Source organism: Phacochoerus africanus, chromosome 2 (genome assembly GCF_016906955.1).
Source record: "Phacochoerus africanus isolate WHEZ1 chromosome 2, ROS_Pafr_v1, whole genome shotgun sequence".
NCBI classification, from domain to species: domain Eukaryota; kingdom Metazoa; phylum Chordata; class Mammalia; order Artiodactyla; family Suidae; genus Phacochoerus; species Phacochoerus africanus.
This window is the reverse complement of record NC_062545.1, coordinates 83029174-83045712: the sequence shown is the minus strand read 5'-3', so window position 1 is coordinate 83045712 and position 16539 is coordinate 83029174. Positions and strand designations below refer to the sequence as shown.

Below are 16539 nucleotides of genomic sequence, written 5' to 3'. Positions count from 1 at the left end.
ATATAAAAACTCCTTGTTTATTCTTTTAGTCATTTATGTATATAGGATTTACTGAGCACTTTGTGCTTGGCATGTCCTGGACATTGACTGTGTGCTTAGCACATACTGGACATTTACTGTTGAGAGAACATGAACTTTCCTTTCACAGAACTTGTGTTCAAATTGATGCATTTTATTTCAGGCCTCTATGGATGGCATCAGTTATCCCACCAGATATGATTCTTACTCTTTTGGAAGGGATCACAGCTATCATCCATTACTGTTTGTTGGATCCTACCACACAGTATCACCAAGTAAGACTGCACACATATTTGAGTGCTTTGTAAAGACTCCGAGGCCAACTAAGTCCCCCATTGTAAACCTCAGTCAGTGACATGTTTTTTTTCCCCTGACATTAATAGCTTTTGGTCAATGTAGACCAAAAACACCTGTTTGAAGCTCGCAGCGGAATCCTCTCAATCCTTCATATGATCATGTCCTCCGTGACACTGCTTTGGAGTATCCTACATCAGGCTGATTCTTCAGAAAAGATGACTGCTGCTGCATCCGCCTCTGTTACCACCATTAATCTTGGGGCCACAAAGGTTAGCACTCCATCCTTGGAGCTCAAGAGTCTATTTGAGGACTCTCCCAAAGATGATGTTCAGAATCTGTGAATAACTTACATGGTATTTATGATATTCTGTGTGAATTGTGTAATTAGTTATTAAATAATGTTTTATTGAAAGGACATATTGCAAAATTCACCCTTTTTAAGTATATACAATACAGTGACTTTTAAAATGTTTTTAATTTTAGTAAATTTGAAGAGCTGTAGTACTGTCCCCACAGACTATGTTTGAACATACCCATCACCACCAAAAGATCCCTTGTGCCCATTTGAGATCATTCTGTTCCCATGTCTAACTACATTCAACCACTAATTGGTTTTCTCTATAAACTGATTTGCTTTTTCAGGCCATTTCCTAAAAATGGAATCATACATTACTTTTGTATCTGTCTTTTTTCACATGATATAATATTTATGAGGTTCATTCATATATGTTATAACTTTTCCTTTTTTTTTGGACATTTCAAGTTGACATTTTAACGTACAGATCTCTCCTGGGAAACATTTTAGCAATATGTACAGAGATCTTTAAGTTTCAAAGTCTTTGACCTTACTAGATCTACTTTAGTAATGAATCTGAGGTAGTCAAAATTATGCAAATATATATATATATATATATATATAGAAAAGTTCACTACAGCCTTATGGCAAAAAAGAGAGAGCTCCTGAACAGTAAGGGAATGGTTATGTAAGTTATCCTGTCAGTGTTATTTTATGTAGCCACCGATAATCGTGTATTTGAAGAATTCTTAGTGGATGGAAAAATGTCTAAAAGTTTAGTGACATAAAGATGCTACATAGTTGAAAAATCTTCTATTTCCAATTATATAAAAAGTACAGAAAAAGGAATAAAGAAAGTTCACTTGTTAATAGTGATTACCTCAGAATGATGAGATTAATGTTGATTGTTTAGAAGCTTTTCTTCTTCCTTATTCTCTTAGGTATTTTCCAAATTTTCTGCTTTATATTTAGGGGGAAATTATGTAGAATGTTTAAAAACATGCTGTGCTATGGCAAGCTGTCAGATTGTCATCCCTCAGTGACCTAATCTCACTCTTAGACCTGGCTTCCTAGATCTGGGAATTGTGGGTGCACACCTGGAGTACTCACTGCAGGAGAAGGGTGGAACATTATTAGAAAATTTTGTTTAAATACTGATGTTTGGATTAAACTATGCTTTTGGTTTAATTTCACTTAATCTCCCTCTTTAAAGAACTTGTATCAAATGTAATTGAATTTCATATATTGTATTTTTCTATTATCTCATCACCATGAATAGACTCCAGCATTTGGTTATTTGGTGGTTGTCATTTTATAGTTCCCTCTCGACTTTTGAATTAAAATGACCATGGTCGCATCTCTTAACACTATTAATGTTTCCTCTATCACTATTTAGGTAATAAAACATATAAGTGCTATATATTATTTTAAGAAAAACTAAAAGTACAGTTATTAATGCTCTCATAATTTATAATTCACTTGTCATTTGCTTAAATTTTTTAGAACTTGAGACAGCAGATCCTAGAATTATTGGGTCCCATTTCAATGAATCATGGTGTTCACTTTATGGCTGCTATTGCATTTGTATGGAATGAAAGAAGACAGAACAAAACCACCACCAGGACCAAGGTGTGTATTTAACCATTTGATACTTTTTGTTTGTTCACTTAGTGGGGATATGGTGAGTACATGCTAATTTTCAATTCTGTATTAGTCACAGTGGGGCTGGAATGGGGTAGGTAACAAAAGGCAACATATTTGTCTATAGGTTTAGATAATGACATATTGCCTAAACTTCTTAAATAAAGATAAAAGGTATTCTATGTGAAAACAAATTATATGATATTAAAATTATAGCTCTATTTTACATAGAAATGGTAATATCATACCATTTTTTTAAATGATCTTTATTCAGGTTACAGAACAAGAATATGGAGAGAAATTTTCATCTTAACTAGTTTTTCATTACAATGTGACAGCTTCTAACTAGTTTGTTTCTTAGAGGTAATTCATGTATTATCTTTGACTGGATTATATATGTATAAATTTTGTTGCTTTGTGGATTTGAAAGCTCAAAAAAGTGTTTTATATTGGAAATAACTACCGACTCATTAAAATATTAAGGCAATTACATAATTTACATTTCTATAACATGATTTTTCTAGCTAAAGTTTTCTGATCTATTATTTTTGTGCTGATTTCACATTACACATATGCTGACCTTTCTAAAGTGGTAAAAAAAAACATTCCCACTTATTGACATTATTTTGCATGTGGGGATTCAGTAATAGATATTATATTGGACAGAATAGAGATCCTGGATTACTTAAAGTCAGTCAAGCAGCATGTGCTTTAACATGGTATATTGAACCATGTGCATTATTTTTCTCTGCTCTCTTCTCAAAAATGAGAGTAATTTTAAAGGCCAAAACCCACAATGACAAAAAATTGGGAGAGGTAACCACAAAAAAATAAGTGTCAACAAAATTTTGCAAGAAGAACACATGTCTGAGTTGTAACTGACTTAGTAGAGCAGAGAAAGTGCTATTGATATCTAAGTTGCTGCAAGAAGGAACTCAATTCCACAGTAAAACTGTAGACAGTTTCTGGAAGTAGAAGGATTGGGGAAGTTCCCTTGTGGTGCAGCAGGTTAAGGATCTGGCATTGCTACCACAGCTGTGGCGCAAGCCACAACTACGGCATGAACATCCGTCCACATGCTGCAGGTGCAGCCAAAAAAAGAATCAGATATTTGTAAAAGCAGAGGGTTAGGAGGGGGCTGAAATCTGGAAGACTGAAAATTTATAGATTCCTTTCTCCCAACCCAAGCAACTACCCACTTCTCTTACCCTACCCCAACAGGACTGAAGTCAAGTTTACCCGTGAAGGGCACATGATTCACACAGGTAGAAATTAGAGTTCATGCTGAAAACAGCATTCAGGAAAAATCTGCATGCTGAAAAATGGGCATATCAAACCTCACCCCAGCAAGATGACAGAAAGCTATTATGTCCCTCAGGTAGGAGTCTTGAGGATACTTCTCTAGGAAAATGACCTGACTAAGAAGATAAAACCTGCAGCTAGGATGATTTTGAATCAAAAAGCAAAAAAAAAAGAGGCTATTGTCATCACACAGGAAGACCCACCTGTGCAGTAGCCATGCAGACAAATGCTTGACTTCCCATCACTTTTTTTTTTTTGCTTTTTAGAGCTGCACCCACAGCATATGGAAGTTCCCAAGCTAGGGGTCAAATCAGAGCTGGCCTGTGCCACAGCCACAGCAATGCCAGATCTGAGCCGAGTCTGTGACCTTACCACAGCTCATGGCAATGCCAGATCTGTAACCCACTGAGCGAGGCCAGGATCAAACCTACATCCTCATGGATCCTAGTCAGGTTCATTAACTGCTGAACCACGACGGGAACTCCCCCCATTACTTTTTAAAATTTATTTTTGAAATGCAATAATAACATAGTTGGTAAGAGTGCGACTTTGAAACCAGATCCCTGGGGTTCAAATATTGACTTCTCCACTCACTACCTATATGACCTCCTCAGGGTAGGGATACTGCTTCATGATGTTGTGAGAATCAGAAAGACGGGGAAGGAGGGAAGAAGGAAATAAATTATACATATTGCACTTAACATTGCGTGGCACTTAAGCACTAGGTAGACATATATGTATTATTATTACTCACATTTTAATGTGACTAGAGAGCCAAGGAACACTGAAAAACACCTCTAAAAATTAGATAAAGATCAAAACAACTAGATAGAGAAAATCAAAAGAAATGGTCCAGGAAACAAAAGAAAATGTAAATAATAGTAATGTCCTTCAGAAGATAAAACCATATTGCCTCCATGAAATAGAGAAGATTATAAGAAAGACCATTGCAAAAATTTTCAGTTGTCTTAAATATGAAATATTTTTATACCAGAAGCAAAACAAAATTAGTATAAGGGTTGGGAGAGAAAGTAGATAAATATCAGATACAGAATGTAAATTTCAAGATGTGGAAAATAGGGGAGAGGAGATTTAAAAGTTAGGGAAATGAAATTGGAAGGCCAATATCTCTTTGAAGAAATAAAGAATAGAAAAAATGAAGGGAGGAAAATATCTAAGAAATATTTACAAAGAAATTCCCCAGAAATGAAGGAAATGAGTTTCTATAGGCACTGTGGAAAGAGATCTATCTATACAAGATCAGTGAATAAGAACATGAGATAAACAGGAGATCTGATTTCTTCTAAGGAGAAAACCTAGTCATAGTCAATGGAATAATGATAAGGCTTATTAATAGCACTAGAAATTATGAGAAAATTAGTTTCAGTCTATGATATACCCAGCCAAACTGTCACTCAGGTGACAATTTTGACCTTGAAATGGCTCAAAAAAAAAAAAAAAAGGTCAATTCACCTTTTCTCAACTACTGTTAAGATGTATCTCCACCAGAGAAGTAATAAAATAAGAAAGAAGGTAACATGGGGTCCATGAAATATGATTTCTAATACAGAAGAAAAAGGAAAGGGAGGAGTTCCCGCTGTGGCTCGGTGGTTAACAAACCTGACTAGGAACCATGAGGTTGCAGGTTCGATCCCTGGCCTTACTCAGTGGGTTAAGGATTCGGCATTGCTGTGAGATGTGGTGTAGGTCGCAGACGTGGCTTTGGATCCTGCATTGCTCTGGCTCTGGCCTAGGCCAGGGCTACAGCTCCGATTAGACCCCTAGCCTGGGAACCTCCATATGCCTCGGGAGTGGCCCTGGAAAAGACCAAAAGACAAAAAAAAAAAAAAAAGGGAATCTTTAAGTCTGTGGTCATAGGAGAGATGATCAAGAAGATACTGTGTGAGCCTAGAGAGTATCAACCCTGGGTGGAACAGAAGGACATCTAACAGAGATGCCTCAAGAGAAAGAAAAAGGTAGAAGATTAATTACCTAATGTTTTTGAGTATGTAATTAGAGGAGATTTATAGTTGTTGGAGCATTTGGGGATAGACTTGTGATAGAGAAAACTTAGCAAAAAAAAAAAAAACAAGAAAACACAAATGCATGTGTGTGTGAGCACACACACATTTCCACTAAACATATTGTGACAGTTGTGAATGATTTTTATAAAGGTAGAAAAATACAACCGAAGTCATACTGCCTAATGGTAACTATTTTCTTGTATATACTATTAGATTTTAAAACACATTTACATATATACGATTATGAATTAAGGCATTGTTTTCCTTTCCATCGATGTATATTCATTTATTTTGTCCATCCTCTGATTAATACATAATTATTCACACCTTTTTTTATCATGATTTTAGTGAAAAGAGGGGAAGTTTATATATAAAATATGCATAAATAATTCTTCATACCATAAACAACTCTGAAACGAGTCAAAGGATGCATACAAAATTCATCAAGTCCAGTGTTTCTTTGTGGAAATGCTTAAAAAATTAAAAAATAAAAACAATTATAGTCATATTTCTTTGTGGGAAATTATTTTATTAATCTAGAGTCATTGAAACTTATTGGAATGTATAATGAAAATAAAAAATATTGGCAAAAGAAAACAATGTAGAAAAGAAGGATTTAAATGTACATCTCACATCTATATGCTTTAGTCATGTCTCTGGTATAATTTCTAATATATGTAACTACAGGTTTCACTGCATCTACTAAGGATTCATAGCCTCTCCACATATGGACTAGACTTTCAAATAAGTGTTTTGGAAGAGAAAGGGTTGAAGACATAAAATGCAGGGGGATTTCCTATAGAGGAATTTTTTTCCTTACCATTATTAAGATAGAATGTTAGAAGTTCCCATCGTGGCACAGCAGAAATGAATCTGACTAGGAACCATGAGGTTGCGAGTTTGATCTCTGGCCTTGCTCAGTGGGTTAAGGATCCGGCATTGCCTTGAGCTATGGTATAGGTTGCAGATGTGGCTTGGATCTGGCATTGCTGTGGCTATGGTGTAGGCTGGCAGCTGTAGCTCTGATTAGACCCCTAGCCTGGGAGTCTCCATATGCCACAGATATGGCCCTAAAAAGCCAAAAAAAAAAAAAAAAAAAAGAAGAATGTTAGCAGGAAAAAGTGCAAGGGAAATAAAATTTTTGGAAAATAAGCAAAAAAGTGTATGAACTTTTAATATCTTATGGCCATTTTTGGCACATAAGTGTAAAAATATTTAAAATTCTTATGTATCAACTAATTATATTTTTTCATACATCAAATAGAAATAATTGATGGTATATTTCATAATCATTGCAATATCATAGAGAAAATAAAAATTTGTTTAAAGCCCTGTGCCCTTAAAGGTATAGGAGTTGCAAAAAATTTGAAAAATTGGGGAGTTCCCTCTGTGGCACAGTTAGTTTAGAATCTGACTGCAGGGAGTTTTTGTCATGGCTTAGCAGAAAGAATCTGACCAGTATCCATGAGGATTCCTGGATCCCTGGCCTCACTCATTGGGTCAGGAATCTGGCATTGGCATGAGCTGTGGTGTAGGTCGCAGACGCAACTCGGATCCAGTGTTGCTGTGGCATAGATGGACAGGCAGTTGAGCTCTGATTCAACCCCTAGTCTGGGAACTTTCATATGCCACCAGTGTGCCTACCTCTGCCCCCTCCCAGAAATAATCTGACTGCAGTGGCTTGGCTTGGGTTGCTGCAAAGATATGAGTTCAATCCCTGACCTAGCACAGTGAGTTAAAGGATCCACTGTTGCTGAAACTCAGATTCAGTCCCTGGCCCAGGAACTTCCATATGCCATGGGTGCAACCATGAAAAAATTTAATTAAAAAAATTTTGTGAAAAAAATAAATTTGTCGGAGTTCCCATCATGGCTCAGCAGGTTACGAACCTGACTAGTATCCATGAGGATGCAAGTTCGATCCCTGGCCTCCCTCAGTGGTTTAATGATCTGACTTTGCTGTGAGCTGTGGTATAAGTCACAGATGCGGCTCGGATATGGCATTGCCTTGGCTGTGGTATAGGCTGGCAGCTGCAGCTCCAGTTTGACCCTAGCCAGGGAACTTCCATATGCCACAGGAGCAGCCCTAAAAAGAAAAAAAGAAAAACTTTTTTTTTTTTTTTTTTTAGAAGTTCCTATTATGGCTCAACGGGATTGGTGGCATCTTGGGAGTTCTGAGGCGCAGGTTCAGTCCTCAGCTGGCATAGTGGGTTAAGGATCCAGCGTTGCTGCAGCTGCAGTTTAGGTCACAACGGCAGCTCAGATCTGATTTCTGGCCCTGGAACTCCATATGCTGCAGGGTAGCCAAAAAAATGTTTTTGAAAAATTGGGCTATTGATAATCTCAAATACCTTCAAAATAGATTTTGAATATCTTGCCATTTAAACATTTGATATATATGTAAAAGTACATTTCTCAAAATAATCCTGTATTTTTTTTTTCGATTTACTTGTAGGAGGAAGTGAGTAATTAAAAAACAAAATTGTACAAAAAACAAAAATTGTAGGAGAAAAAATATGCAGTGATAATTTAATACATAGTGTAACTCTAAGTGAACAATGGATGTTGATTTAAATGAAATTCTGATGTAAGTATATTGAGAGGATAGGGAACAAGGTGTAAGAGCTGCATCTTTGTCTTCTAAAGTAGGAAGTGAGTACTTTATTATGTCAATACTTTATTATTTATGTCTAAAATAAAAGAAAATAGGAAACATAGTAACAATGTATGTTACTTAGAAATGATAGAGCTAAAAGCTGAGCCTGCTTGCTTTGGGGCATGAGAAGTGCTAGGGCTATGCTATTTTTTCCTTAAAAGCCTTCTTATCCTTTTTGATCATTTGAAATGTTGTATATGTATTATATTGATTAAAAAATAAGCTGTACTTTAGTCAAGAGATATGAAAAGGTTTTTTATATTAGATGAGGCCATAAAATATTCCTTAATTCTGTGGTTTCCCTTAAAAGACTTACATATACACATATGTGAATACGATGCTGTGTTATCCAGGTTATTCCTGCAGCCAGTGAAGAACAGCTTTTACTAGTAGAACTGGTTCGTTCAATCAGTGTCATGAGAGCAGAAACTGTTATACAGACTGTGAAAGAAGTTTTAAAGCAGCCCCCAGCCATAGCCAAGGACAAGGTAAGAAGAGCTTTGCTTTGTGTTTACAATTTCAGAAATGACCCTAATAGGTGAGATGTTTTTGGTAGACAGACATCCTTTCACATAGATTGCAGAGTGCACATGCGCCTCAGGCCACCCTAAGAACACTTAGCGATATCTGCTTGCCTCATCCCTGAGGTCAGTGAAGAGCAGTCACTGCTCAGAGCTCTCCATATGTACTGCTAAGGCTGTGGGAGCTGTAGGACCAAGTTCTTAGGTTTTTTCTGGTCATGTAAAGGAAGTGCACTGAAGCCGAAGCTTGAGGGTTTATTTAACTTCAGTTATAACACATTTTTCGTAGATTCTTACTGCTTTCTCTCTCTCAAAATGTAAAGTTCCCACACTTCACCATTACCTTAGTTTTAGTCCATGTCATTTCTTAACCTTGTACCAGACTGTGTTACCAAAAAAAAAAAGAATAACAAGGTCTCTGCACTCACAATGCATTGTCTCTAGTTACACAGACATAAAAGTCTACAAATTAACCAAGTTGTGCACTTCTCTACTTTTTCTGCTCTTTGTTCTAACACTAAGAGGTCCTATTTTCTTAAGAAATATTGACCAACTGGACATTAGACTTTTAAGCCAAGCCAAAATAGACCTAATCACATCCTTAAAAGAATTCTTACACATATCTGAAGATGTTAAATTATATTTTCTTCTGCTTTTTTTTTTTTTTTTTTTTTTTGAATTGCCATTGGGAAGAGTGTACTGCTTGTGTGTGTGAGCCAGTGGTCCTCATTAACTTTTTAACAATTTCCTTATTGTTCTGAAGTCACCTCTGGGACAGTCGTGATAGGATTTTAGATTTGCACATGAAAGCTAACTTCAGCATGATAGTTTGAGCAACTACTTGTGCTGGAGATTTCGGGCTAAGTGTGAAGGATATAAAAACAAGAGCAAATTCTACATCCTTCAGCTGCTGCCCCACCCCCAGTCTACTCAGTTCTGATTCCATTAGATACTTGATTTTTCTATTTGTGGTAAAAAGGGGACATTTTCAAGGGAATTTCAGAAATTAATAGGTAAGATGTTTTTTGTACATAAACAAAAAAACTAGAAACTGGTAAATGTCCATGGACATCAATATCATTTTCTTGCATATTACTGACTTTTAAGGACAGGTGTATTCTTCTTCTTTTAGTTACACTCAGCACTATCTTTTACATTTTAGGCTATAAGAAGTTAGTGCAACTCTGGGACCACCCGTACTTATTTAACAGAAATGTGATAAAATAGCTTAAGTCCTACCATTTTATAAAAAATCTCAACCTAATTCTGAGAGCCACAGCCAAGCAGAGGCTGATTAGAATTAAAATAGTGTTGATGCTTATAGGGTAAACAGATCATCTCAAGAGTAATGACTGAGGTATTATCTTTGGATATGGGGACAGGGATTGAGAATCTTGATTCTTCTCCTCCATTTTCAACTTTTAAATCTGTTACGTTGTGTTCTTGCTGCTACATGGAAGAGAGCTGAGTGGTTTTTATAACAGCCTAGTGTTTGATTTTGTTTGCTTTTAATTTTTTTAACTTAAAATTAGAAGTAAAATACAGAGTAGTTGTAGCTATGAAAAAGCAAAGGCAGCATTTTTCTTCACTATAAAACTGATTTCTTTTGTTTATAGAAACATCTTTCTTTGGAAGTCTGCATGCTTCAGTTTTTCTATGCTTATATTCAAAGGTAAGATAACTGATGTGGATCTCTCCTCGCTTCATTTAGCAATGTATAAAAGGTAGGAAATACAGGCGAAAAGCTCCTGAATTCTTTCAAGAAGTGGCTTATTTTTTTTCTCCTCTAAAACTAAAAGAACTAATGCTAGAAACAGAAAAACATTGTTTCTGTATATATTAATAAAGGTCATTGGTCTCTCCTTACAAACCTGAAGACCCAAGTGTGTTAAAAATATGCTGGATATTAAAGTGCTCAATTTGTAAGAAAATTATTTAAATATAAATGAAAAGCTAAATCCTCTTGAGACCATGCCTCTTACCACTGAATCCATTATTTTGGTATAGGTGAACACATGATAATCTACTCTGTTTTTTTTTAATCTGAGGAATGATATGAAAATAATCTTATGGTATTCCAGTTTTGTGTTTAGCTGACATCTGAACAGAAGTTAGTTGATTTGAGTTTTGATAAACTTACTTGAGAACCTACATTTTAATCCTCCCTTATAGGGTAATTTCCATTTTAATCATCAAACTCGGCATCAGCTTGTGATCTTTGACAAACATTTATAGAGTTAGGTTAAACTGCCTAAAATCCGAATCTAGATACATAGAAAGGTTATGGGGGAGGTCAGCCAGAAGCAAAGGTAGTCTTAATTTCTCTAGCAGTGAGAGATTGATATTCAGGATCAATTGACAGCTCTCCCTTAGACGAGATAGAGACATGTAGGTGTAGAAAAAAGCTAATTGAGGAAAGAATAAGATGGAGTAGGCAGCTATGTGTCAGTGATTAAACTGAGATTTATTGTGGTTGTACTTTTCTTTTGAGAACCCCATATGATTGAAAACTGGAATGTCTAGGGCAAAATTTCTAGACTAATAAATTATACTGGGTATTTTAAATGTGCTTGGTTTTCTTATGTAAGATTAGTAGGAAATATAAAGCTTTTAGAAATGTTCTATGACATGTATTCTATAAAAATTTAATAAGTGTTTCAGAGAAAGTAGTAGGAGAATATGGTAAAAACTGTGGGAAAATATAGGGAAAATGAAAGTTGACTGTGGCTTTCTGTATTTATAGAAACTATATTTATCTTGCAGAATTCCCGTGCCTAATTTAGTGGATAGCTGGGCATCACTGTTGATACTTCTGAAAGACTCCATACAATTGAGTCTTCCAGCCCCAGGGCAATTTCTTATACTTGGGTAAGCAATCTCACTTGAAAATATGGTTTCAAATTAAACAGTAATGTTCACTGTCTAATTTCTGAATAACAGATGTTTTTGGTGTCCGTATGATCTCTTTGCCTTCTCATAGGATTTTCAAGGTACAGAACTAGATGTATAATACGAGGCTTGTAGATAAATAAATAAATAAATGATTTTTTTTTTTTTAAGGCAGGAGGAAGGGAGTGCAGAGGGAACATTGTGTGTTTATACATATCCAGAACATAAATGTGTTAACACAAAGCTGTTGCAACAGTGTTAATTTTGGAGAAGGTATGGGATTGAGAGGGGCTGGCATGAGTCAGATGGCTAAAGGGGAGCTTCATAGAGGAGGGTCATTTGAATTCAGACCCTGAACGTAAACAGGCTTGGAAAAGTCATTTTCTCTGTGTTTTGTTGTTTCCTGATCTGTGTTAATAATTTGTGTTATTATTTGATAAATTCCAGTCACCCTTACTTAACTGCAGGCACCACAATGTCGTGCGATGTCTGTCTCTGGCTCCCTGTTATTCTTATGTCATCGTATGTCCTCAAGAGAGACTGCTCAGTGAGTGAAGGTAGTAGGCACAGAAGGCTGGTGGAGCAGGAAGAGGGTGGGGGGTGCACTGGGCTAGGAACCTTGTCTGGCTTGATGCAGAGTGGGGCGGAGCAGTGGATGGATGGAAAGGGAGATGGAAACTAGAACAGTGAAGGATTTTGCATTCTAGTTAAGAAATCGGGTGTTGGGTAGGCGGTGGGAGTGAGTGCAGGATTTTAAGAGACACAACTGCAAGTCAGTAGTAGAATGGAGCATAAGGGAAAGTGGACTAGAAATTTTGTCTTGGAGGGGTAGGTAATATGGAATTTGTGTACTGCGGATGATGGGATTGAAGGAATAGAATAAGAAGGAAGGAAAGGGGCCAGCAAAGGATATAGAAAAGGAAACATCAGAAAGTTAGAAGAAAAATAGCTATATTCAGTGTTCTGGAAGCAAACAGAAGTTAAGAGGGCATGGGAAACCCCTTCATAGAGGTTAAGGAATATGATGTGTAACAGAGGCTGTATTTATTGATGATTTGGGGAGGATCTTAGGGGAGAGGAGTTTGGTGAGGTAATAGGCACAGATGTTAACAGCAAGAGCTAGAATGAGAAAGTAAGTGTGGGTTATTCTTTGAAGATATTTGATCATGAAAAGAAAGAGAACTGATAGGTAGCAGGAGGAAATGTAATTTAAAAGTCCTCATTAATGATGAGACCTGAGGATGGCGAATAGTGAACAGCAAAGACTGCCTGGATTCAGATCCCAACACCTTTACTTCTTTGCTGTATGGCCTTGGGCAGGTTATTTTACCTCTCCATCTGTAAAATGAGGGACACGTGCTTGCCTCATAAAGTTGTTATAAAGATTAAATGAGTTAATACTTATTAAATTCCTAGAATAGTGCCTGGCAGTAAGATATGTAAGTGTGTTTGTTATGTACATATGCATCTTATGTAAGGTATGTAGGCTATGTATGTTATGTAGGTTGTGTATGTTATCTAAGTGGAGAATGATACAAGATGGTAGAGAGAGGGGGCTCCTTATTAGCACCAGACTATAGAGCCAACTGGGAGGGGATGGAGACCAGGAAATGGCAGATATAAGACTAAGAAGAAGGTGCCTTTTCTCTAAGACTTTGCTACTCAAGGTTGATTCTTCAGCCAGCAGCACTGGAATCCCCTGGGAGTGTGTTAGAATTGTGGGCTCTCAGTCGCCACCCCAGACCACCTGAATCAGAATCTACGTTTCAATGAGATTTTCAAGTGATTCAAGTACACCCTGAAGTTCACAAAGGACTGCTTAAGACATAAGAGGAGAAGGAAAGGAAATAAACATTACTCCAACCTGTTTACATTACCTCAAACAGTCAACATGTTATCCCACTAGTGGATTATAAGTTCAGCCAAGTGCAGAGAGCTTCGGCCTTTTAGTCAACCCTTGTAGCTCTGATGGTGATTGCATATGTTTAGTTGTGTGTTTCTATATGCACACAGACTTAGCTTCTCTATTGTCCTGATGCTAATCTATTGTCCTGATTCTGGTTTGGCAACCAATAGTCAAGAAAACTTTGAAGTAGAGGGGAGGAAAAGTGAGGGTTCTTTATAAAATGGCCTCAGGTGTTATGGTCAGGGTAGGGGCGCAGTCTTCTACCAGGAAGCACAAGGAGGTGGAGGGCAATAGTGAGAGCTGGAGGATGATGGGTCAGCCTCTAGAAGCTGAGGAACACTGCAGCCTAGCCCAACCAAAGTGAGCTGATGAATCCCAAAGTGAGCTCAAGAAAGTCAGGGTCACGATGGTCCCTGGACCTACATGCTGTTTTCTAAGTCAAAAGCCGAAGGAGTTTTAGACATTGAAGGTGTAATGAAAAGAGCAGTGGACTCAATGTGTGCAGTCCCTGGATCACAGATAAGATACCTAGTTGAGTGATGAGAGGGAACTGTAAACACTGGAAATCAAACAGTGGTCTGATGAAGCTGTCTGATTCTTCTGATCCTTAGTCTGACCTTCATCTCTGGGACCCTGGGAACATCAGTAAACTTCTCCAAGCCTATTTTCCCACCTGTCAAAGCAAGAATAATAGCACCTGCCTTACCTACCTCTGAATTGTTCTTAAGGCTCAAAGAGGGACTCTTTGGACAGTTCTTTGAATCATCACTAAATAGCCTGCTGGCTAATTTCATTAAAAATTAAGGCAGGCTGTCTATTATGACTTGTAGCTTCTCTCCCACAAGATTTTACTTTTCCTCACCTATCTTTTCTTCCTGTCTCATTTCTCAGATAATGAAGGTTCATAACTCTTGCTCAGTGTATGTGTACTGAGTGTTTAAATCAAGAGTTGGACATTTTTAGTTATATTAGAAAATTAATTCCCTTTTAAAATTTATGGTGGCTTATTTTTTTCTCCTAACCATTCCACTGATTATCTAAAAATTCCTAATTGTACAGTAGAAACCCTTATGATTGTTCTTTGGTATCACTTTACATATTATTTGGAAATAATTATACATATAACTTAATAAACTCAAGTCAAGGTAAATATTGAGTGGAATTTTAGCAAACAATGGATCTTTTTCCATTCATGAAGTTTTTTTTTTTTTGTCTTTTTGGCCATTTCTTGGGCCGCTTCCGGGGCATATGGAGGTTCCCAGGCTAGGGGTCGAATCGGAGCTGTAGCCGCCGGCTCACGCCAGAGCCACAGCAACGCAGGATCCGAGCCGCGTCTGCAACCTACACTGCAGCTCACGGCAACGCCAGATCGTTAACCCACTGAGCAAGGGCAGGGACCGAACCCGCAAACTCATGGTTCCTAGTCGGATTCGTTAACCACTGCACCACGACGGGAACTCCATGAAGTATTTTTAATCAACTGTATTTATACATACATACAAGGAACCATTTTTATAATTTAAGATGGGTGGGATATGGGTTTTTTAAAAAAATTTTGTTGATATATAGAACGTACAAATTGTAGTTCCCGTTGTGGTTCAACGGGACTAGTATCTAGCAGGATGCAAGTTTGATCCCTGGCCTCACTTATTGGGTTAAGAATCCCACGTTGCCTTGAGCTGTGCTATAGGTCGCAGACGTGGCTTGGATCTGGTATTGCTGTGGCTGTGGTGTAGGCCGGCAGCTGCAGCTCCAATTCGATTCCTAGCCTGGGAACTTCCATATACCACAGGTGTGGCCATAACAAAAAACAAGAGAAAGAAAAAAAATTTGTCTATGTAATTTAATGTAGCTACAATTTATTCATTTTCATTACTGTTTTGTATTTATATGAATATGCTACAGTTCTGTTGTGGACATTTTGGTCCTTTCTGGTTTTAGATTTTACAAATAATGTTGTTGTAAACATCCTTGTACAGATCTTTTCATGCGTATGTTTTTATGCATTTCACCTGAATCATAGGAAGTACATATTCATTAAACACATAAAATAGAAACTGAAGCCATAAAACCACTATCTCACTGTGAAAGATTAGAATGCGTCATTTTCTTTACATTTATATTTCCTGTTTATTTTTTCTCCCTTTGGCCCTTTTAGGGTTCTGAATGAATTTATTATGAAAAACCCTAGTTTGGAAAATAAAAAAGACCAAAGAGACCTCCAGGTAAGTCATTCTGAATTAAGAGTTGTTGCCAAAACTCTGTGTTTCTCAGTGCCCTCAACTCTAAATGGGAAGGTCAGATAAAATCATCTGTGAAGTCTCGTGTGTGCACCCATAGACATACATGGATAAAACAGTTCCTCCTTGTTTCTTTAGGATGTGACTCATAAAATAGTGGATGCAATTGGGGCAATTGCTGGTTCTTCTTTGGAGCAGACTACATGGCTGCGACGAAATCTTGAAGTTAAGCCTTCTCCCAAAATAATGGTAGATGGGTCCAATTTGGAATCCGATGTTGAAGGTATTGCTCTCAGGCATCTAAGTTTATATTCGTAGGCATTAATTCACTAAGAAATTACTGTGCTTAGCACTATCTGTACCACAAAATCATCTTTTTTCTGTTTAGCAGGTAGCTTTTTTTCGTTGGGAAAAGACCCCTCCCTTTATCTTTACCTTACCTACCTTTTCTCTCACTTAGATATGCTGTCACCTGCCGTGGAGACCTCAAACATAACCCCTTCTGTATACAGTGTCCATGCGCTGACATTACTCTCTGAGGTAAGTATTACTGTGTTTTTCACATGCACTTTCAAGTAAACAGCTTTCCAGTTAAATATTAGCAAGTCATTCTTGGAGAGAAGATTTTAATTTGAAAAACTATTTTGTACAAGAATCACTATAGAAATAAAGTCTTGACTTCGTACATTAGTAGTGTATTAAATATATAGTGATAATAACTTTAGATGTTGTTCCCCCTCCCCCATATTAG

At 37.1% G+C, this 16539-nt stretch overlaps 1 protein-coding gene across 3 annotated transcripts in view; it reads left to right on the top strand.

The window, feature by feature from the left end:
- Window positions 1–16539, top strand: part of DOP1A (DOP1 leucine zipper like protein A) — a 108002-nt gene that overhangs the window by 77434 nt on the left and 14029 nt on the right. For all 3 annotated transcript variants that reach the window (XM_047763241.1, XM_047763234.1, XM_047763249.1), the window contains exons 20-28: window positions 182–293; window positions 402–584; window positions 2114–2239; window positions 8586–8720; window positions 10370–10425; window positions 11517–11621; window positions 15707–15773; window positions 15927–16071; window positions 16249–16328. In XM_047763241.1, coding sequence (XP_047619197.1) covers window positions 182–293; window positions 402–584; window positions 2114–2239; window positions 8586–8720; window positions 10370–10425; window positions 11517–11621; window positions 15707–15773; window positions 15927–16071; window positions 16249–16328 — 1009 coding nt within the window. The remainder of the gene's footprint in view (window positions 1–181; window positions 294–401; window positions 585–2113; window positions 2240–8585; window positions 8721–10369; window positions 10426–11516; window positions 11622–15706; window positions 15774–15926; window positions 16072–16248; window positions 16329–16539) is intronic.